The sequence below is a fragment of the Vulpes vulpes genome, unplaced genomic scaffold, assembly GCF_048418805.1.
Source record: "Vulpes vulpes isolate BD-2025 unplaced genomic scaffold, VulVul3 u000000690, whole genome shotgun sequence".
Lineage (NCBI taxonomy): Eukaryota > Metazoa > Chordata > Mammalia > Carnivora > Canidae > Vulpes > Vulpes vulpes.
Genome location: NW_027325818.1, coordinates 427,670 through 449,691, shown reverse-complemented (window position 1 = coordinate 449,691; position 22,022 = coordinate 427,670). Strand labels below are relative to the sequence as shown.

The 22,022-nt window shown below is 48.7% G+C and overlaps 1 protein-coding gene and 1 pseudogene across 6 annotated transcripts; both read right to left on the bottom strand.

Moving 5' to 3' along the window:
- Window positions 1–701: 701 nt before the first annotated feature.
- LOC140597526 (myotubularin-related protein 12 pseudogene) lies at window positions 702–5,049 on the bottom strand (annotated as a pseudogene).
- Window positions 5,050–14,216: 9,167 nt separating this feature from the next.
- CITED1 (Cbp/p300 interacting transactivator with Glu/Asp rich carboxy-terminal domain 1) lies at window positions 14,217–20,658 on the bottom strand. 6 transcript variants are annotated; one of them, XM_025982867.2, is made up of 5 exons: window positions 19,498–19,896; window positions 18,957–18,975; window positions 17,772–17,892; window positions 15,411–15,535; window positions 14,217–14,822 (listed from the first exon to the last, which is right to left on the bottom strand). In XM_025982867.2, the coding sequence occupies exons 3-5, from the start codon at window positions 17,782–17,784 to the stop codon at window positions 14,295–14,297; spliced, it is 666 nt and encodes a 221-aa protein (XP_025838652.1). In that variant the 5' UTR covers window positions 17,785–17,892; window positions 18,957–18,975; window positions 19,498–19,896; the 3' UTR covers window positions 14,217–14,294. The 6 variants fall into 6 exon arrangements, with proteins under 6 accessions (XP_025838652.1, XP_025838654.1, XP_025838653.1 ...); XM_025982869.2 differs by lacking the exon at window positions 18,957–18,975; XM_025982868.2 differs by lacking the exons at window positions 18,957–18,975; window positions 19,498–19,896 and adding an exon at window positions 18,199–18,804.
- Between the last annotated feature and the right edge of the window lie 1,364 nt (window positions 20,659–22,022).

Below are 22,022 nucleotides of genomic sequence, written 5' to 3'. Positions count from 1 at the left end.
CTTGAACTCACTCATTAGTTCTAGGAGTAGCTTTATAGATTCCTTGGGATTTGCTATTGGACAATCATGCCATCTGCAAATAGGAAAATTTTTCTTTCTTTCTTTCTGATCTGTATTTCTTTTTCTTGCCTTACTGTAGGGAGTAGGACTCTCAGTGCTATATTGAATAAGAATGATGAATGTATATCCTTGTCCTGTTTCCAATCCTAGAGAGAAAGCATTAGTTTTTCTCCAGTAAATCTGATGCTAGCTGTAGAGATTTTTGGAGATGCTTTTTATTTTTTTTATTAAAAAAATTTTTTTAAAGATTTTATTTATTTATTTATTTATTTATTTATTGCTTGTAAATTGTGCTTTAATTTCTGCAATCAGATATGATGCAGTGAGATATAAGTATAAACTTTCATTGTACATTGGGAAAATAAAAAGCACATTTATACAGATAAAGCCCAACAGCTTATTCCCTTAAAAAAAAAAAGGTTTTGAATGTTTTTAAAGCTAATTCATCTTCAGTGTAAAAACTTGGAGGTATAAACAAACTCAAGATATTATATACAGTAAATTAACGTACATTTCCAAACTTGCACAGTGCAGCATTTTAAACAAAGTAAAGGTCTCATTTCAGCTTTTACTGTTAAGCATAACCCATATCTCAATCTTGAATATAAATGTCACAATATATAAACCCACTGAGAATTCTGTACACAAATACAAGTTTATAGAAATCTGATTTCAAATATAAATACATAAATTGTCATGACCTCACGTTACAACAGCTTATTTTTCTATTGTAATTAAAAAAAATCATAGAAAAATATTTCAATGCACATTCAACTGCTATGATAAGGGCCATGACCTTGTGCCTTTGAACCATACTTTGTGGAGTCTAAAGCATCACACCGGGCATTTTTGGAATGAAAATTGCTAAGGTTCTAAGATTGAAGAGGCTACTGTATAAATATTCACGTTATAATATGGTAACAAAAATAGTTAGCTCCATAGTGTATCAGGGAGGCAGTGGGGCAGAGAAGTGGAGGTTAGTGCTAGTTTAGGAAGGCCCACAGAGCGCATGTTAAGGTAGCTAATGAACTAGTATATTTTAAAAATCCCTACTGCAAGCCTAACACTGAACTCACTAGTGAGACGCTTAAGGCAACAAGACCGGACATGTGTTTGGCCCCCAATGCCCGAGTCCTGCCCTCTCCTCAACCTCTGTCATTTTAATAGACCAACCTGGCTCATGTGTCAACACAAATGGGGAGAAGAGTAAAGCAATTTCTTCTACGTACAAAAAGACGATTCAGTGCAAACTGAGAAACTTCTTTGTCAATAGTTTGAAAATTTCTTATAGCTCTCAAGCAACTGAACTTTTTCTAAACATGTAACATTCAAATTGGGATCTATACTGGAGAGCAAATGTATATAAAAGGCAAACATTCAATTTGAGACATTCCAACATTAGCTTCCCCCTTTCCTTTTGTGGGATTTAACAGAGTTCCACTGAGAAAAAAAAAAAAAACTGGTCCTTAAAAGTGTACTTTCCTGCATTTAAAAATATATATATACCATTTAGACAGCAGATCCAAGGTTACCAGGCATAATCAAGTTTCTTCTATGGCTTTAAAATCATTGAGGTACTAAGGAGAACCATCACTTCTGATATTTCTGCTTAATGGCTTCCCTCTGAAAGCCACATTCCGAAGTGATCCTGCTCACGTATGTGCGGTTAGAGATTCGGGGAGACCGCGTGAGGGTTGCTGCAGAGGGTCACCGTCACAAATGTCCCCAAGCCTCGGCACACTGTTAGAAAAAGGCAAAGCACTTTCAAACACTGAAGAAGCTCCAGAAGAATGGAAGCTCCTTCGGGCAAAGGGATTCCCCCAGTTTAACCAACAGATTTAGCAGCAAGATCCTGGGACTCTGCGCACCATGGCAGGGAGCATGGGGGGACGGCAGCGAGGGGTCCGGAGTGGGCAGAGGGAGACCTGGAGCTGTCGGCACACAGAAAGGGCAGCGTGGTTGGTTGGCTAGCTCACCAGCCCCACACAAAGTGACACAGTCTATGCAGGGGGAGGGACGGCTGGAAATGTCAGGATGGGTGACATGAGTGGAATTTCCCCAGCTTTTCTCCGGCAAGAGGATAGAGAAAGGAAAAATGCTAGGGTTTAAATGAATGCCATACATCTGAATATCTCTACGTGAGTCTTTCAATTTGCCATACACACATCAGATAAAGCTGAACTTGCTCCGAAGTAAGATGGGTAGCAAGATACACACTGTTCCCAATGACTGGATAAATTATCTTGGCACAGAAAAGATCTGAAGAAAATATTGAGTCCAAGAATGTGTGACCAAAGCCTTTTCTAGTAGTAAACCAGCCACCGCAGGTTCTGTATAATACGCATCAGACAATGGCCACAGTTCGATTATGGGTCAAGTAGTAATTCCTTTCAATTAATAATACTAGAGATCCGGTTTTAATTGCATAGTCTTTCAGGAGCATAAAAACATGAGAACCAGCTCTTTTCCTGAAGCTCCGGGCTTCCTGCTCCAGAGCCCTGGACAAATGCCTCCCTGCCTGCTGCAGTGGTAAGCTGCAGTGTGACCCACTCATCCAGAGAGCAAAGGGGTTCAATACCTGTCCCAACCCTCAACGTCCCTCCTTCATGACCACTGAGTGGACAATCACACGTCTCCTAGATCCACAAACTCATCTTCTCGTTTGGCCAGATCATCTTCATCACCCAGGGCTTTCCAGCCACTGGTGGGAAGGACCGGTTTTGAGGAGTGTCGCTGCAGCAGAGCGAAAGGAAACAAAGAGGACAAGCAGACCGAGCTCCTCAGCAACGAGGGGCCCTCTGCCGGGAGGGCCCCCTGGCTGTGGTGTCTCTCCTCGATCTTCTGATCTTCTCTTGTAAGCGCTCTACCCCCTCCATCATTTCTAAGAGTTTGCTCATGGTGGCCACTCTACCACCACCCAGGATTTGGGCTTCTGGAATCCAGCGCAGGTAGCGCTGGGCCCAGACTTTGATTTCTGGCCCCTCGATGTGAGGCAGCAGCAGTCCGTGGTAGTCGGGCTTGCTGTGCCAGTTGTCATAGAACTCTCGAAAATTGTCTTGCAGCTCATCAGAAGAATTAATTAATTTGCTAATTCTCTTGCCCAGAAGGTTTTTAATTAAATGATCTGTTTCTTCCCTGAAAAATCCTCTTTTGGGAGATGATTTAGATTGAGTGAGTGGTAGAGACAGTTGTCGTTGATGTTTGAAACGCATTCCTTTCCGCTGGCCTTTGTCCAGTTTTGGCTTTTCCACATAAAGAGGGTTTTTGAGCAACATCTGGGCTTTGGGTTCAAACTGTACAGACCAATCCCACACGGTGAGCAGATTCAAAGGCTTGCTTTGTGTATCCTGGTGTTCCCTACCCATGTTAATATCTTTTTGATGAGGCGAATTGAAGAAGAAGGTGCTAAAAATAGGTAAGTATAGACTATCTGACAAAACAGTCAAGTAAGTCTCCGTGAAATCAAATGCTGGGGGATGCTGGTGCACCAGCTGCCACACACAATCTAAGAACAGCAGGAACACGGGAACTTCCTCTTTGTCACTTTGACGGAGGTGGTTGCAGCAATCCAGGAAACAGTGGCTGCCCATGATCCACTCTTTCTGGACGAGGCTCTGGAAACCAACCCTGGTTCTGCAGTGGGGGTCCATCATCACTTGTACCAGAGAGGAAATGAGGCAGCAGAGGTCCGAAGCGTTCTCCTCTAAAAGAAGAATGTTCATGTTTTGTGCTTCTAGACATTCTGTTATCTCTATTGCTTTTTTCAGGCAACGTCTGATTATATCAAGCCAACTGCTATTTTCCAACACAGAAAACCATTTTCTATCTGTGTCCCAAAATTCCGTACTATTATCTATCAGAAACAGCTGTTTAAATTTAGAGTATGCAGTCTGGATGTCCTGCAAGGACAGGAAGTTGGTTGACAGGTCTTCAGTTTTAACAATTTCATAGGGTGGCCTGTGGATGGTCTTGTAAATTCCATCCAAGAAGCTCTTTTGGATTTGTAAACTGCCATCATCCTGTTCTTTGGGCAGTGCTGACATTTTCAAAAGGGCACATCCATTGTGGCAGGACCAGCACCATATTGGTATGCCGTGACCCTGAAAGCGTAGCACGTCCTCTTCGGGAAGAGAAATAGGGACAACAAAGTATGCTGGCAATCTTACACAGACTTTGTAGCCTTCATTGACACTCACTGCTTTGTACTTGACGTTGCCTTTGGTCCGCTCCAATTCCCAACACCAGTCCTTAAGGGTGTCAAACATTACAGTATAGTTCTTGGGATCAGTGGCTGTATTGTTTTGTGCAGCAGCTGCATAGGAAAACAGAAATAATCTTTTAAGCAGTTTAGGAGCTTGGGTATGATGAATTATGCCACTGACAATCCTTTTAACTTCCTCTTCTTTTGTGTACCTCAGACCAAAGTGGAACACTCGAAGGTCTTTGCAGTGGATGATGAGTTTTTCAGGGTATTTCTTCAATTGTCCAAAAAGAGGTTTCTTTTTCTCATCAAACACTCCATAAATCTGATCAACGCAGTGCAGTGTGATGTCATTTTCTCCTATAACCTTATTCTTAAATTGGGCCTCATCATTATCCAACGCAGATTCATCATCGCCCAAGAAGGCAATCTTGAAGTCTGTGCACACAAGTTTCCCATAGATCCCACGCTGACAGGAATCCTCCTGGACATACTTCAGCACTGTACTGGCTTCACAAAGCAGCTGTTCACCTGGCAACAAGTGAAGAGTTACTTCCTTCTCTGTTACTTCCTTCTCGTTTGCGTGAATTTCCTCCGGGCGCACGTACGACACGAACGAGGGTTTGGGCGCCTTGGTGCAGCCGCCACCGCCGACGACCCCTTTCCCCAGCATACCGCCGCCCTAGGAAGCAGCGCCGCGCGGGAGCAGAGGCGGCCGCTCGGGCTCGGCAGCGGCGGCGGCCACCAGCTCTGGCGGCCGGGGCTCCGCCCATCCCCAGGGCCGCGGTGGCCGCGGCGAAGCCCGCATCCGGCTCCGCCGCCGACACCGCTCGCCCCGCCCACCCCGCGCGCGGGCCCGGGGATTTTATTTATTTATTAATGAGAGACCCACAGAAGGAGGCAGAGACATAGGCAGAGGGAGAAGCAGGCTCCCTGTGGGGAGCATGATGAACTAGATCTAGGACCCTGGGATCACCACCTGAGCCAGAGGCAGATGCTCAACCACTGAACCACCCAGGCATCCCTGAAGATGCTTTTTATAAGGTTGATGAAATTCTGCTCTATTCCTAGTGTACTGGGGTGTTATTGTTGTTTTAACCATGATTTGGTGTTGGATTTTTGTCAAATGCTTTTTCTGCATTAACTGGTATGATCATATATTTTTTCTTCTTTACTCTGTTGACATGGTAAATTATGTTGATTGAGGTTAATTCTTGTTTAGAAAATCAGAGATCCTGGTCTATAATTTTCCTCTTTTGTGTATTGCCTTTGTCTGTTTTTGATATCAGAGCAATACTTGGAAAGTGTTTCCTCCTCTTATTTTCTGGAAAACACTGTGTAAAATTGGTGTTGATTCTTCTTTGGACATGTCATAAAATTATCCAGTGGAAAAAATCATGACTTAAAGATTTCTCTTTAGCTCTTTAATTATACAAATTCAATTTCTTTAATGGCAGTCGGACTATTCAGATGACCTATTTCATCTTGGTAGAGCTTTGGTAGCTTGTGGGTTTTGAGGAATCAGTCCATTTCTTCTACATTGAATTTAAGAGCCTGTAGTTATTTGCACTATTCTCTTCTTACCCTTTTAATAGCTGCAGAACCAGTAGTGCTATCCTCCATTTCATTCCTGATATTGGTAATTTGTGTTTTCTCTCTTTTTATTTGTGTCAGTCTTGCTAGAGTTTTGTCAATTTTATTGACTTCTTTCCCTGAAGAACCAGCTTTTTGTTTCATTGATTTTTTCTCCATTGTTTTTCTGTTTTCAATTCCATTGATTGGTGCTTCCATCTTTATTTCCTTCTGTCTTCTTGGTTCAGGTTTATTTTTCTCTTCTTTGTATTGGTTCTTGGGGTAGGAATTTAGACTATTGGTTTGAGACTTCTCTTTTTCTAATGTAAGCATTTTGATATGTCATATTCTCATTTTCATTCACTTCTGTACATTTTTTAAAAATGTCCTGTTTTGGAGGCTCCCGGGTGGCTCAGTTGGTTGAGTGTCTGACTCTTGGTTTGGGCTCAGGTTGTGATCTTGGGGTCATGATATTGAGCCCCATATCATGCCTGCACTCAGCAGGGAGTCTGCTTGAAATTCTGTCTCCCTTTGCCCCTCCCACTCTATCCTTTCTCTTTCTCTAAAATAAGTCAGTAAATCAGGGAAGCCCCGGTGGTGCAGCGGTTTAGCGCTGCCTACAGCCTGGGGTGTGATCCTGGAGACCTGGGATCAAGTCCCACATCGGGCTCCCTGCATGGAGCCTGCTTCTCCCTTTGCCTGTGTCTCTGCCTCTCTGCCTGCCCCCCCACCTCTCTCTCTGCCTCTGAATAAATAGAAAATTAGAAAATTAAAAAAAAATAAATCAATAAATCTTAAAATAAAATTAAAAAATAAAAATTTCCTTTTGGAGCCAAGGATTGTTTAAAAGTATGCTGTTTAGTTTCCAAGTGTTTGGAGATTCTCCTGTTATCTTTAGGTTATTGACTTCTGATTTGATTCCATTATTGCCAGATAACGTCATCTGTATGACTTCAGTTCTTTTACATTTCTTTTTTTTTTTAATTTTTTTTATTATTTATTTATGTAGTCATACAGAGAGAGAGAGAGAGAGAGGCAGAGACATAGGCAGAGGGAGAAGCAGGCTCCATGCACCGGGAGCCTGACGTGGGATTCGATCCCGGTCTCCAGGATTGCGCCCTGGGCCAAAGGCAGGCGCCAAACCGCTGCGCCACCCAGGGATCCCCAGTTCTTTTACATTTCTTAATGTTTGTTTTATGACTCAGAATATGGCCTGGATTTGTCAATGTTATCTGAGTATTTGAAAATAATATGTATTCTTCTGTCGTTGGGTAAAGTGTTTTATAAATGTCAATTAGATCCTCTCAGTTGATGGTACTGTTGAGTTTTTCTATATCTTTGCTGAATTTGTCTAAATGTTCTATCAATCACAGAGAGATGTTGAATTCTGCAACTATAATTGCAGATCTGTTTTTGCCTTACAGCACCCTCAGTTTTTGCTTCGTACAACACTTACCACAGGTTACTGGTGTTCAAGTGAGTTCAGATTGACTAAATTCTATTGATCTGTCTTCAAGTTCACTGATTCTATCCTGTCACCCCACTCAATTATTAAGTCTATCCAGTGAGTTTTTTTTTAAAGATTTTATTTATTCATGAGAGACACACACAGAGAGAGAGAGAGAGAGAGAGAGAGAGAGAGAGAGGCAGAGACACAGGCAGAGGGAGAAGCAGGCTCAATGCAGGGAGCCCGACGTGGGACTCAATCCCTGGTCCCCAGGATCACACCCTGGGCCGAAGGCGGTGCTAAACCGCTGAGCCACCCGGGCTGCCCTCCAGTGAGGTTTTTACTTCAATTATTTTTCTTTCATTCTATAATTTCCACTTAGCTTCTTTTATAACTTCTATTTCTTGTTGAGATTAAAAATTTTGTATTTATTGCAAATGAATCTGTAACGGGTTGTTGAAGTATTTTTAATGATGGCTGCTTTAAAACCCTTGTCAGGTAATTCTAATATCTGATTCACCTTGGTATTGGTGTCAGTTGATTGTCTTTTCTCATTCATGTTGTGGTGTTCCTGGCTTTTGTTATGAGTGATTTTATATTGCCTCCTGGACATTTTGGTTATGTTAGGAGACTCTTGTTCCTGTGTCAATCTTCTACTTTAGCTGGCAGTCACCCTGTTTGGGTTTAGCATGTATCTTCTGGTCTACTTCTATGGGTTGCAGTTCCAGTGACTGTTTAGTTTGCCAACCCCTTACAATGCTGTTTTGGTCTGCTTCATTTTTCTGTTGTCCCTGGGGCTCCCGCTCAATCCTTGCTGGGGGTGGGGGGTGGGGGGTGGGGAGGGAGTGGGGGGGCTGACTGCAGGGCAGAAGGTGCTTCCCTGAATTGCCTGTTTTTGCTGGGTGATCTTTTGGGGGAGGGAAAGGTTGTAGAAGCCACTGTGCCTGGGTTTCCTTGTGTCCCTGGGTGGAGGGTAGGGAGATATGGGGCATTGTTACTGCTATTGCTGCAGGCAAATCAGGCTGCCTGGTTCTGGAGTGGGGACTGAGAGAGCCCAGGGCTTTGTTGCTGCAAGCAGATAGGACCACCCTCTGGGACTTTGGTTGTGGAGTAGGGCTCAATCCCCCCAGTAGGTCTCCAGCCCATGAGTGTGTGTGTGTGTGTAACTGTTGGTTTGGTGGTTTTGGCTTTGGCTTCTTTGGCGCCCAGTCTAGGAGTATATAGGAGATAAAAGGTAAATGGAGGAGGCAGATGGTAACTCGACTTATCATGGTCAACATTTTATAATGTATATAAATGTCAAATGACTATGTTGTATATCTGAAACTATTATTTTTGCCTGCCAACCATACTTCAATAAAAAAACATTTTCTCACACCACAAGAGGAAAAAAGAAGAAAGAAAACCAAGGAAATTCACCACTTTCAGAATCCTTTCATCATTGTCTGTTGAACAATTTCTAGGGTATGTTGTTCTATGAGAAGGTGAGGAACAGGGAAAAGTGAGTCAACATCATCTTATTCTGGAACCAGAGTTCCCTAATATAGTTTTGAAATAGATTTCTTTTAGTATGAGTTCACTTAAGCATCTTTTTTTTTTAAAGATTTTATTTATTTATTCATGAGAGACGCAGAGAGAGAGAGGCAGAGACATAGGCAGAGGGAGAAGCAGACTCCCTGCAAGGAGCCCAATGTGGACTCGATCCTGGATCCTGGGATCAAGACCTGAGCTGAAGGCAGACACTCAACCACTGAGCCACCCAGGCATCCCAGCATTTGAGTATTCTGATCAGTTTTGAAGCCATTTTAATTTCTTTCTGTATATTTCATTTTGATATCTTTTGTTTGACATTATTTGCTTATTTTTATATTGGCTGGTGGTGTTTGAGGCATTTATTTGTAAGAGTTGTTTTCATATTCACTGTGAGTGGCAGATGTTTCCCCCAGCTTTTTGTTTATCTTTGGATTTTGCCATTTCAATAGTGGTTTGTGCCACAAAGTTTTTTAAAAATGTGGTTGAATATATCAATCTTTTCCATAGCTTCTAGGTTTTGTGTCATTCTTGGAAAGGCCTCCTGGTTTCAATATTTTCATTTGAAATCCCCTCATATTTTCTTCTAGTACATTTACAATTTCCTTTTTGAATTTTTATTTATTTATTTATTTATTTTTTAGATTTTACTTATGTATTCATGAGAGACATACATAGAGAGATAGAGGCACAGGCAGAGGGAGGAGAAGGAGGCTCCACACAAGGAGCCCAATGTGGGACCTGATCTGGGGACTCTGGGATCACGCCTGGAGTTGAAGGCAGACACTCAACTGCTGAGCCACCCAGATATTCCTCCTTTTTGAATTTTTAAATCTTCTGTCCATCTGGAATTCATCTTGGTGTACATTGTGAGGTAGCATATCCAGTTGTCCCTAAGCATTTATTGAATAGTCCACCACTTCCTGTCTACTTTGAAATGCTATCTTTAAAAAAACTGGCAAAACACACAAGACATAAAATTTACCATTTTAACCATTTTGAAGTATACAGTTCAGTAGTGTTAAGTTATTCACATTGTTGTGCAATGGATTTCTAGAACTTTTTTTTAGAACTTTCTTATCTTGCAAAAGTGAAACTCTCATTGAACAACAACTGCCCATTGAAATGCTACCTTTTCATCATAATTTCCTGTCTTTGTCACTCCTTGCCTCGACCACTGTAACAGCTAACATTATCATAATTCCAATAGGTCATGCACACTATGCCTGATACATTTTCCTCATGCAAGGTCTGACCACAACACTCTCTTATTCAAAACCTTCAAAAGCCCTTCCCAATCCCTCAGTTGAAATTAAGCCCCCATTCCACTCTTTTTCGGTGCCTATACCTTTTTCTTCCTGTCATGTCTCATGATTTGTGATTTTGATGATCTGTGTGATTTTTTTAAAGATTTTATTTATTTATTAATGAGCAACACAGAGAGAGGCAGAGACATAGGCAGAGGGAGAAGTATGCTCCCTGTGAGGAGCCTGATGTGGGACTCGATCCCAGGGTCTTGGGATTATACTCTGAGCCAAAGGCAGATGCTCAACCACTGAGCCACCCAAGCGTCCCATGATCTGTGTGATTATGTGATTGTTGTCTATCTCCTTGCTAAACTTCAAGTTTCATTAAGAGCTAGGGCAATATGCTCACCACATATTCCTCGTGTTTCACATGCTCCTGGTCCACAGGAGGCAGTCAGTTCGTGTTTGTGGAAGAAAAGCTCCCCCTTTGCTTCTGGAATAAAGTACAAACCTCTGCAAGATTCGATTCTGACTTACCTTCTCTTGGCCCTCTGTCCTTCAAGGAAGTCGCACTGCTGGACCTGCTGCTCTTCCTGAAAGAGCTGCAGGGTTTCTAACGCTTGGTTCTGGTTTACACCATGCCTTGATTTTATATTTTTATTCGTGCTTCAAATTCTCCCTGTGCCTGAAGGCCATGCCTTCCCCTTTGATCCCCCACCAGCATTACTGCCTTGCGGAAATCCAATTCATCCTTCAAGATGAGGGCTGTCTCTGTCACTGGACTGTGAGTTCCTTGACAGCAGAGACAGGGTCTCCCTCATTTGTCCTTAGGGAGCAACACAGCTCCTGGTCTCTAGGAGGCACTCAGAGTGCCCACACTTTCATCTGCTCCCAGGTTAGGGGTTCCTTGCCGGGAGGTAGTGTGCATCTGGAAACCTTGCCTCCTGGCCCCCCAGAGCAAGACTTAGAGCTGGCTTCAGGAAAATTCTGGTAGCCTAATGCATGTGTCTAGCTGTGTTGTATGAGAAGCAGGAACATGAAGTGGTGGAACAGGGGCAGAGCATTCCCTGCCTTTCCCCAGCTGTGCCCTTGACATTCCCTCACTCCTGCGCTTTCTCTGGCAATAAACTGCACCCATCCCCTCCTCACCTAAGCAGAGCCCTGGCTCTCCCTAGAGGATGCTCCCTGCCTCTACCTCCCTGCAAGCCCTCTGGAGAGGAGACTGCCCAGTTGGCCACAGTTCTGGCACCCTGGCACTGGGAAACAAGATTGTCACCTCCAAATTCCTGTTCTCCCTCCTCCACTGTGCCCTCTTGAGGGATGCCCAGTCCATTCCCTGCTACTACCTGCTTATCCTAGTGGCACTCCTGTCACCTCCACAATTCTGAGGAAGTCCCTCCCTCTCACAGAGGCACTGGCCCCAAGGGTGGCTGGCTCCTGGGGGCCCCAGAGCTCACAGAATTCAGGGGTAGCAAGCTGAGACCATGTGCTAGATCCAGCTTGCTAACTTATTTTGTTTGGCTGGAATCATGTTTTGTAAAGGCCCAGCAGGGGCAGGACCTTGAACCCCCCAGACTTTTAGGGGCTAGGTTCTTGCCATCCTGCTGTTCTGCTTTAGATAAAAGTCCATTCCTAAGACCACCTCAGCTGCCCCTAGAACTGTCCAGATTCTGAAAGCCTACTGCCAATCACAGCTTCCTTCCTTCCCCCTTCACTTCATGCCTCCTCCAATCCTGTTCTGTTCCCCACACACAGAGCTGTAGGCCCTCAATGCCGCCCCATTATCCCAGGCTTCTGTTCTTCTCTTTGTTTTCCTACCCTTGCCATACCGATCCTCTGAGTACCCCCACATCTTCCTGTTGGAAGCCTTAGATGAATCTAACCAGCCATCTTCAGTGGGATCATCCTAAAAACAAAAGTGGGTTAATTTTTTGCTCTTCTACGAACTTCAAGGTTATTCCTCAGCCACTGGGCCAGTGGTACTAAGGATAAAGACACTCCTCACCTGGTGTGGAAGGCCTCGTGTGCTCTGCCTCTTGCAAACTTCCCCTGCATGTCTCCTCACAAACTCCTCTCAGCCCTGTGACACTGCACGTCGAAATTCTTAGCCATCACAGCCCCTTTTGGGAACCTGTACCTGCACAAGAGCTTTTCCCCTCACTCATTCTTTTGCTGGCTGAACTTAGTCTTATTTTTATTTTTATTTATTTTTATTTTTTTAAGGATCTTGTTTATTTATTCATGAGACACACACACACACACACACACACACACAGAGAGAGAGAGAGAGAGAGAGGCACAGACACAGGCAGAGGGAGAAGCAGGCTCCATGCAGGGAACCCGACATGGGACTTGATCCCGGATCTCCAGGATCACACCCTGGGCTGAAGGCGGCACTAAACCGCTGAGCCACCTGGGCTGCCCAGTCTTATTTTTAAAACCCAGTTGTTTCTAGGGGTAGATAGCTCTTTGTGTAAAGGCACAGAGTAAGGCCAGTGAAGATATACCACAAACAGATAAACAGCTGCTGCCTCTCCGGAGGGCCAGAGGTGATCAGGATTGAGGGAGAGAGTTGGTCAAAGCGTACTTTGGCCTTATCTGTCAAGTTTCTACTTTTCACAAGGAGATCATATCATGTATTTATTACTTGTGAGATATAAAAACAAACAAATGAAGTAGTTCAAGAACAGGAAGCCTTCCCCAGATTTCCCAGGCAGATGGAGCTGTTTCCTTTTCTGGGATCAAACAGCACGTTCCCTGTGTTATGGGAAATGCTGTGTTTTATGGTAATTTGTTGGTGCCTTTTTCTTTCTAGAGGGGGAGCATCCTCAAAGGTAGAAACTTTATCTATGGGGATCCCTGGGTGACTCAGCGGTTTGGCACCTGCCTTCGGCCCAGGGCGTGATCCTGGAGTTCTGGGATTGAGTCCCACATCGGGCTCCCTGCATGGAGCCTGCTTCTCCCTCTGCCTGTGTCTCTGCCTCTCTCTGTGTATCTCTCATGAATAAATAAATAAAATCTTTAAAAAAGAGTCTTTTATAGTTAAAAAAAAAGAAACTTTATCTAATTCATGCTCCCAGTGCCTAGCAGAGTGCCTGGTCCAGAGCAGGTGTTCAGGGAGTGTGGAACCCAATGTATTGCCTCCGCCAGTGGGAAACATTTTGAAAACACTTGCTATGGGACAGGCATGACACTAGTCCTGAGAAATTGTTTAGTTTTACCATAGCCAAGTGAGAATGTCTCTAGGAGTCTGAAATATAGGTAGAGGGGCCTCCTGGCTCTTGGGGTGTGTCAACATGGGGATGGGGCCGGCACCCCCAAGGTCGGGATCCAATTCAATGCTACTGCCTTGTCACATGGCGTGCTTCTGAAGCCACTGCCTCCTCTGCAGTTAATCTAAGAGCAAAGGCTATATTCGTAAATGCTGAAATCATCTCTAAGATGAAGAGGCCAGCCTAAAGGAACAGGTTGTCCCCATACAGCGTGGGCCAGGAGGCCCAGAGTTAGGAGGACACTCACACCAGCTGAATGTCCCATGCTTGGAGGGAAGGGTTGAACAACTGTTGGAGGGAATTGAAGAAGGCACCCAGGATCCTACAGTGTCATCATGAGAGTCTGCTATGTTTGAATTTTCCAGTGAGATTGGAGCTTCTATGGAGTGGGATGTTTAGTAGGTCCCATCTATTGCCAATAGGCAACAGGGCAAAGGAGTGGCCTTAAGGGGTCAATTAGATTGGGGCCTAGAGAGTGGGTAGGGTGACCTTTAGAGTTGTAAAGTGGGTATCATGTGGTCAGGGCAACACTTTAGGCTTGCATGTGTAAGTGGCAAAGAGGCTGAAGAGGATCTAAATGAGTCTCTCATCTGAGCCTTCCTCTGACTGGCCCCTGTATTCAACCTTGAAGAGGACAGTGTACATTCCTGAGGTCTCAGGGCAGTGAGGCTGGGTACTCAGGCTTCTGGAGAGATAAGGGCAGTGGCAGTGGCAAGAGGAATTCGGTGAGCAGCCCCCTCTGTGCCTCCCCCCTTCCTCCCACACTGTCCAGCTTACTCCCAACTATCTACCCACAGCCCCACCATGGGCCTCAGAATTGCTCAAAGTAATGCCAGACCATGCTACATACCTTTAGACCTCAAGGAAGAACACCTCCAGCTGGCCCATTACTTTGTAAGTAACTTTTATTTTTATTTACAACAGAATTGGTGGCTTTCTTCCTCCATCTTTAGTGGCAGTTAGCATCAGCAGCCAGATGGAAAGTCCGCAGTGAAGTCAAACTCATTCTGTCCCAGCCACAGCTCCGGAAGCTCATTGGCTCGGTCCAGTCCCAGTTCCACTACCAGGGACATCAGCACCTCTTCATCCACTGGGTCGGAGTCAATGATAGCAGGGCTCTGGGCACCAGTAGAAGGAGAGAGTGATCCCGCCCCTCCCACCTGAGCCCCAAAGCCCCAGTTTTGTAGGGGCCCTGCCTCCCCAGCTTGTCCAGGAGTGGCGGCAGCCATCCCATGATACTGGCTATTAAGTTTCTGCAGCTGCATACTGGCCAGCAGATGAGGGGCAGGGTGCAGGTTGAAGGGTGGGGGTTTAGTGGGAGGGGTGACAGTAGGAGAGCTTATTGGAGATGGAGATCCCGAGGAACTAGTGGGAGCCCCACTGGCCTTGGTTCCGTTTGTGGCTACCCCGGGGTAGTGAAGGATGGCCACTGCTTTGCGATCTTTCATACCCATATTAGAGTAGGCCAAAGAGCTCATCTCTTGGTTGGCATCCTACAAGAAAGAGAAAAGGCATAGCTTCGTACCCCTGGCCCTGGTTTGTCCATCATCAGCCTCATCGGGTTCAGTGAGCCACTACACGCACTTCATTAGGGGGCTAGTGGTGAGGACAGAGCATGAAGGCCCCTCTGGAAAGTTAGGCTCCCAGCTTGAGTATCCTCTTGCTACCATGGTTCTGAGCACTGAGCTCAGACCCAAGTGCTCTGTGCTGGGCACTCGCCATCCTAAGTGGGTTGGTTGCTTTCATCTCTCTCTCCCTGACCCTTCCTTCATGTCACCATTCAGAAAAGGGCATCTCATGGGCTTTCTTCTCAGCCTTCATAGCCATCTCATTAAAGGAGTGTCCCTGTGCCACCTTGGGTTCTCTGTTCCCTTCTGTGCCATCTTTCAACACCCCGGTGCATTTGACTTGACCACATTTAGGCAGAATCTATTCTCATTCTTCCCAGAGAGAGTCCTGCTGTCTCCTTTCTGCTAAAGGATGCTAGATACTAGATAGGTACAGGAGGGCCTATCACAAGGCCCAGACCAGGCCACCTTTCCATGCCTAGGTATCTCCATCTGCAAGATGGCAGAAGTTACCTCCTTCGCAGGCGAGGTGCCACCCTTGACATCAAGTGCAGGCCTTGACATAGTTGGCATTTCAGAGCGTTGGCAGAGGTTGGATAAATTGGTGGGAGATGGTGCTGTCAGCTGGAGCTTCTGTGCTGTATGTGAGGGAAACGAGGTAATAAGGACAAAGGCTTTGTTGACTGAGAAAGCACTAGCAAAGCCCTGAGCAGGGCAACTCCACACAGCTCCAAGGCAAGGATGGTAACAGGTTTAAACCCAAGACCAGACACCACCTGAGCAGAGGGAGGAGATCAAGCTAGAACATTTGCCAGAGGCAGCAAAGGTGCTTGATTTTGCCAGGGGCCACGCCCCGCCCCCAGCAGCAAGTTTCTCATATCACACCAAGGGGGGACACACGTGACTGTTTCCTCATGCGAGTGACTTCAGAGACCTCAAGTGTGTGTGTGAGATGTGCTGTTTCTGATTCTGAGGGCAGGGATGTCCCCGAGCAAGTAGCACACTTTCTCAATGGGCCACCAGCAGGCCCCCAGGCCTCCCCTGGGATTGGGAGAAAGTAGGAAGGACCAATGGCAAGGAAGACTTGGGAAGCTCTGGACGCTTCTACTCAGGGAAGGAATGAGTCCCCAGAGCTAATGCTGTGGGGCTCCAGAGCCCTGCCTCAGGCATGGATGTGAGAGAAGTCTGGCCGATCAGGGTAGTCTGGAGGCACTAAGACAGCCAGAGAGCAGCTAGCAGTGTCTCAATTTCCTCCACGCCTCCCAGACAACCCGGGCAGCATTGGACTTTCCCACAATATCGGCTCTGAGCCCAGCCACACCATCTGTAGTGACAGGTGGGCATGATTCTTCCTGGGGGGAAACCAAGGCACGGAGCTCCAATGGCTTTCCCATCAGGTTGCTGTGGTTCTGGGAGCAGGATCTAGTACTCCTCTAGCCATAAGTGTCACCTGGCCACTGGCCAAGTCATCACACCTGGAATGATTCAAACGGTTCCTGAAGAAATGATTCCTTAGCCCAAGTGCCAGAGAATAAGGGGATGAGGAGGAAAAGGAATGCCCCCAAGCTGGAAAACTAAAAATCTCTGAAAAAGCTCAACTTATTTTCCTAGAAGCTTGTTTTTTTCTTTTAAGCCCCCTATATTCTAGCCTTCATGATGAGTTGGAGATGTAGCATTGCATATTTAGAAACACCTCTTAGCCCAAAGATTCTTCAGGACCTTAAAAAGGATCTCTAATCTGTCCAGCAAGGTTTGAATTCTCCATGCCTCCCTCTTCCTAGTGGTCATTAGAAATCTGTTCGGACCCTTCTAGAAAGTCATTACTTACTAACTCTATTATCGCCATTTATAGGGGAAGGAGGCAAGAAAAACAGAAAGGAAGAAGGGGGTGGGGAGAAAACAGAAGAAAATCAGTTTCTGTGTTTGCCACTGCTGCTTGATTGGAGAGCCCTTGTCTTCTCTGAGGTAACCGGAGACTATTTCAAGCCAGTGATCATTAGACAAGGAGTCTAATCCATGTCATCTTTAGGAGCTCAGCACCTTTGGTATCAAGGATTCTCATGTTCAAAGAAAAATATCTGGGGTGGGGAGAGCTTGACCATCTCCCCCCTCTTCCTATTCAGCCTCCCTTGCTTCTGCCCTAGGACCCGAATGTACAAAAGAAAAAACACCAGCATGAACAACAATAACAAAAAGAAACAGAGGAGAGGAAAAAGAAGTACAAAAGAAAGGGGGGGGGAGAACAAGAAAAAAAGTATCTCTGTTCTGATATCAGTTCCTGGGGAAGACCATTTTACCCTGTCTCCCCTTTCAGGCTGGGAGCTCCCCATAGGCCGGACCCTGTTTGCATTCCAATCTGAGGCCTCCCATCATCCCCACCTCTTCACCCGCCCTGACCCCTGGCCTGGGTCTGGGCTCTGTGGGCGCTCAGTAAGTGTTAGTAAATCCGTCTGAAGAGGCAATAGCATTTCGATCGGAATCCCCTGCACCCTCCGCCCCCCCACCCCCGTCCCTGCTTCCCCGAGTCTCTGTCCCCACTCTGCCGCCCATCCCATTCGAAGGCAAAGCTTAGGAGCGCGGAAACGGCCCGGCCGGCTATCCAAGCTTTGAGTTGACCACTGTGCAACCGCTGTGAGAGGCGGTTGAACAACCCGGAGCAACAAGTGCCTCCGCGCCCGCTGGTGCCTCGTAGGCCCCAGCCACCAGTTCCCGGTCCCGCAGCCCTCCCTTCTCTACAGATCTTCACCTGGGCTGGCAGCCCCCTCCCGCCAAGATGGGGGTGGGGAGGGAAGAGGAAGAAGAGAGAGGGGAGAGGCAGGTAGGGGGGCCGCGTCTTTGACCTGTTGGGGGACCAAAAGTTAAAATGGCACCAACCGGATGGCTCCATCTCGATTGCTATTTTCTCACTCAGAAGGAGAAATTTAAAAATCCAAACAGTACTGCGGCTTGGCTTGGACGCGCTCTAACCAGACCAGTCAGTTTCGCCACCTGAAAACTAAAGGCCCATTGTTTGTGGACAGCTCGGCTGCCCTCCTTGCCGCATCCGAGGTGGATCTGCGGGAGTTGGGGGCAGCTGGGAGCATCCCTGCACGGTGGGCGAGAGCATCCAGGCCACCGGGGCCCTGAGCGTTCGCTCCCGAAAGTGCTGTTATCAGGAACCGATCGTAGAGATTGGATGCGCAGGCGGAGAGGGACACTGGGTTTCGGCCTCTGCAGCGAGTTTGGGGCCCCGTGGTCTTTCCGCGCGCGGGGGTGCACTCAGCGCTGGCGGCGGCCACTCCCGCACCTCACCAACACTTACTGAGCCTCCGCTGAGTTATCCGTTGTGGCCGCAGGCTGAGCCTATCCCCTAGCCAAAGTGCCTGTAGTCAGTGCTAGAAGCCCGCTACGAGAAGACAGGCTCGGAGAGGTTCGGTAACTTGCCCAACGTCACAGCGCTAGAAAGTGTCGGAGTCGGGATTCGCAACCAGGTCTGTCTGACTCCAAGTCCAGCGAGGCAGAGACAGTGCGCGGCCCGGCCCCGCGGCCCTCATTTATAGGGAGATGGGTGTGTGCGTGAGTGTGCGGGGAGTGCGTGGGGGGGGGGGAGTAAAGGTCGGCTGGGCAGAAGAGGCAAGTTGCCCAAATTCGCTAACTTCCATCCCACAATTCGCTGAACTCGGCCCCCAAAGCCCCTCTCATCTCCAGTCCTCGAAGGAAACCTGAGCTTCGTGCAGCCCCGGAGCCCAAGCGTCCAGATGCGGTCCGGGCGATTAGCAAAGTCGGTAGAAGCCAAGCTGGAGAAAGCGCGGGCGCGGGGAGAAAAGGTGCTGCGGTCTCCCCGGGAGAAGCGGGTGTCTGGTCCCGCTGGCCGGCAGGCAGGCGCGCTGGCGAACGAACTGGCTAGCTGGCGGGCGGGCTGCGGCCCCTCTGCCCCCAGCAGAACAGCTTTCAAACAGAAAACAAGTCCCCCAGAAATCCCCCCGGCCCGCCCGGCCGCCGCCCGCTCCCCACACCCGCTCGGCTGGAGTCCCTGGCCCCGCCGACCAACCCAGCGCCCTGCCCGATGGCCTGGCTTACCTCTGTGAAGCCGCCTGCCCTGGAGAGAGGGAAGCGCGGAGCCGGGTGAGCCGCGGGCGAAGCAGCGGAGCCCCCAGCCCCTGGCACGCACGCTGCCACCACCGCCGCGAGCCGGTCGCGCTCAGTGCCACCCGACCCCAGGGCGCCTGGGTAAAGCCCGCACCGCCGCGCCGCGCCGCCGCCGCACCGCACAGTGCCGCACCAAGCAGCCCCGGCCCGCGCCCGTGCCCGCCCGCCGGCCCGCAGCTTCGGCGCCTGACTCCGGGGCGGTGGCGGTGGCGGTGGCTGCCGCCGCGCTCCCTTCCCGGCGCCAGGGTACCCGGTTCTCAAGCCCCCATTGCCGCCCGGAGAGCCTTGACGCACACGCACACGGCAGCAGGCTGGACTCGGCTAGGAATCCCAGGAAGGACAGACCCTTCCCCCCCTCCCCTTTTTCCCCTCTCCCCCCAATTTCCACGTCTTTATAACCGGCTTAGGGCATTATTAGCACATGTCCTGGCTCGTGGGCGAGTTGGTGGCAAAATCTGAACTGGATACTCACCGAGGGCCAGAGCGGGTGCTATGCCTTCCTCAGCCCTCTTCCTCCTCTCCGGGAACGACTCCTCGCAGGCGGGCTGCGGGCGGGCAGCCGGGCGGAGCGAGCCTCCTCTCCGCAGCTCAGCGGTGCCCCTTCTGCAGCTGTGCCGCTGGGAACATTTTATAGCGGTGCTGGCGTGTGTGGCCCTTTAAAGGCGCTCAAGCTGGTGCAGTCACCGCGGATCGTGTGAAAGCGAAGGGCCGGCTGGGGAACGGAGTCCCAGCGGCCCCGCGGGTCCGGCAGCGCCGGAGACCATCCGTGGTTCCCGGGGTGGAGCTGGCGGGCCCAGGCCGTGGGCACCCTGCGCCTTGAGCCCCAAGCCGACGCCTGCGCTCCTAAAGCTGTGGGGGGCCGATGCCCGGGACCTGGTCTCTCCCCACCGCCCTGCATGGACTTGCCCAATAAATTTCACTTAGCAATTTCGCTGAGGCGAGGGAGAGCTGTTAGTGTCTATTTTCTGACCTAAATCTAGTGAGGTGGCCCGAGCGGGCTTCAGGGGGTTGCGGGGTGGGGGGTGGGGGTAGAGCTCTGGGCTCAGGGAATGGCCCGGGAAAGGGGGCGCACTCGGGACGGGGCGGGTGCCGGCGGGGCATGATTGGAGTTTTCTGCGGGGCTTTCTTGGAGCCCGTTTGCCCCCTTTGGGCCGCACCATCTTGTGAAAGGGCTGAGGCTGGGAGTCCCTTTCCCCTTGAAGTCCCCAGATTCCGGGCAGAGCCTCATGGAGGGCCTATCCAGCAGCGGCGGCTTCCCTCGAAGGCTTCAGCAGGGGTTGGGGTCGAGGGATTCTCTCCTGTGGTCATCCCAGGCGGAAGGAGGCTGGCGGGATGCGACGCGGTGATATGCTGCCCACCCAGACCTTGGGGCCAGGTGCGGCTTAGGAGGCACGCGGAAAAGCCAAGAACTAGCAGCCGGGTCCGAAGAGCTTGCTCTGGAGTTCGAGGGGATTCCTTCTGAATTTCCATGATGCCAGGTTATGTTATTACGATTATATACCCATTCCTATCTAGCAGGTATAATAACATTTTGCATCTGGAGCATATATTTCTCAGGTTGGGATACTGTCTTACAGTGTTTCCTCTCCTTCATCTCAGTTCCTGTTCCTTGAGGCCAACAAGCTCCCATCTCACCTCCTACAGGAAGGACAACAGGATTATTTCTGTACCAAGCTCCATTTTTGGCCCCTTTAAGCAACTACTCATTTTACATGGTTTATAAAACATGCTCTTTTCAAAAAGTCCTGATGTTAAGAAAAAAACAGAGGTGAGGGAATGTCCTGAAGTCATTTTCACTATGTATGCCTTTTGTCTTCTTAATTGGATTTGAAGACCTAAAGGTCTTTTCTTTTTTCTTCTTTCATTTTTTTCTTTCTTCCTTACTTCCTCGCTCCCCCCAGCCCGTTTTCCCTAAGCGCCCTGCATTTGCTCTTTGAACAAAGTTCTGTTTGCTGACGGACTAACCGGTTTACTGACATAAAGATGGGGAGCCAAGGGGGGGCGGACAGATGGAGGCCTTTCCTTAACACCTGGAGGACGCTCAGGACGTGCTCCAGTCGCCAGATAAACCCCTTCCCCAGCCCCAGAAGCTGCTTTGCGCGCGGCTCCATTCCTTCCCCTCACCTCGCCTCAACACAAACCCCAGTAACAACCCCTCCCCCCACAATACACCCCATTTCTCACTTTGCCCAGAGATCGTGGGCAGTGCCCAGTTTGCCTCTGATAAAAGGCGGGATCAGTCGGGACCCTAAAACCCTACAGAGTTTGCTTGTGAAATACACCCTCAAGCCATCTTGGTGTTTGTGTGAAGTGAGCGAACCTGGGCTTTCTGATTGTGTGTTGCTAATTTGGACCTCCGACCTGTCCTCCCCTTCCGCCCCCTCTCGGCAGCGGGTCTGGAAACGGCGGCAGAGGCTTGGCTGCAGGCTCCGGATCCGGGAGGTGTCGGATCCGCCCTCCATCTATTGGATGGCTCCCAGACCAATTGTTAGAAAGAGGCATATGTTCATCTCGGCTTCTGGAGTGTCTCCGGAGCAGTTGCTCAACAGCCAGCCCCCTCCCCCATCCGGACCATTGAAGGGCAGAAAAAGGAGCGCCCTCCGCCACAATTCTCTGTGCCCACGTGCGGAGAGGGTCTCCCCGCTGGTGACTTCCTGTCATCTCCGCTGTCCATCTCGGGGGGGGGGGGGGGCAGGAAAGGGGGGTGCTTCAAGCACTCAGTTGTGGAGCACAAAAGCCACCCCTCTCCTTTTAGGGGAGATGGGAGAGGAGTTGCTGATGCAGGGAGAGAGCAAAGGAGACATTTGAATCTAGCTGCACATTTGCTCCGGATCACAACTTCCCAGTCGGCTCCAGCCTAGCTCAGAGCTCTCTGCTGAACTCTTATCTCCAACTTGGCAACAAGATTGGGAGCTCAGGAAGCAAGGAGAGGACAAGGATGGTTACCCCGCAAGAATCTTCTGTGTGCCAGCATTGGGCCTAGCATGTTCCCATCCA

Excerpts from the sequence above, each read along its gene's own strand:
- CITED1 (XM_025982867.2), bottom strand. Across the intron at positions 14,823-15,410 it reads GCACCTCGCCTGCGAAGGAG|GATGCCAACCAAGAGATGAG; the intron begins GTAACTTCTGCC and ends TCTTTCTTGTAG.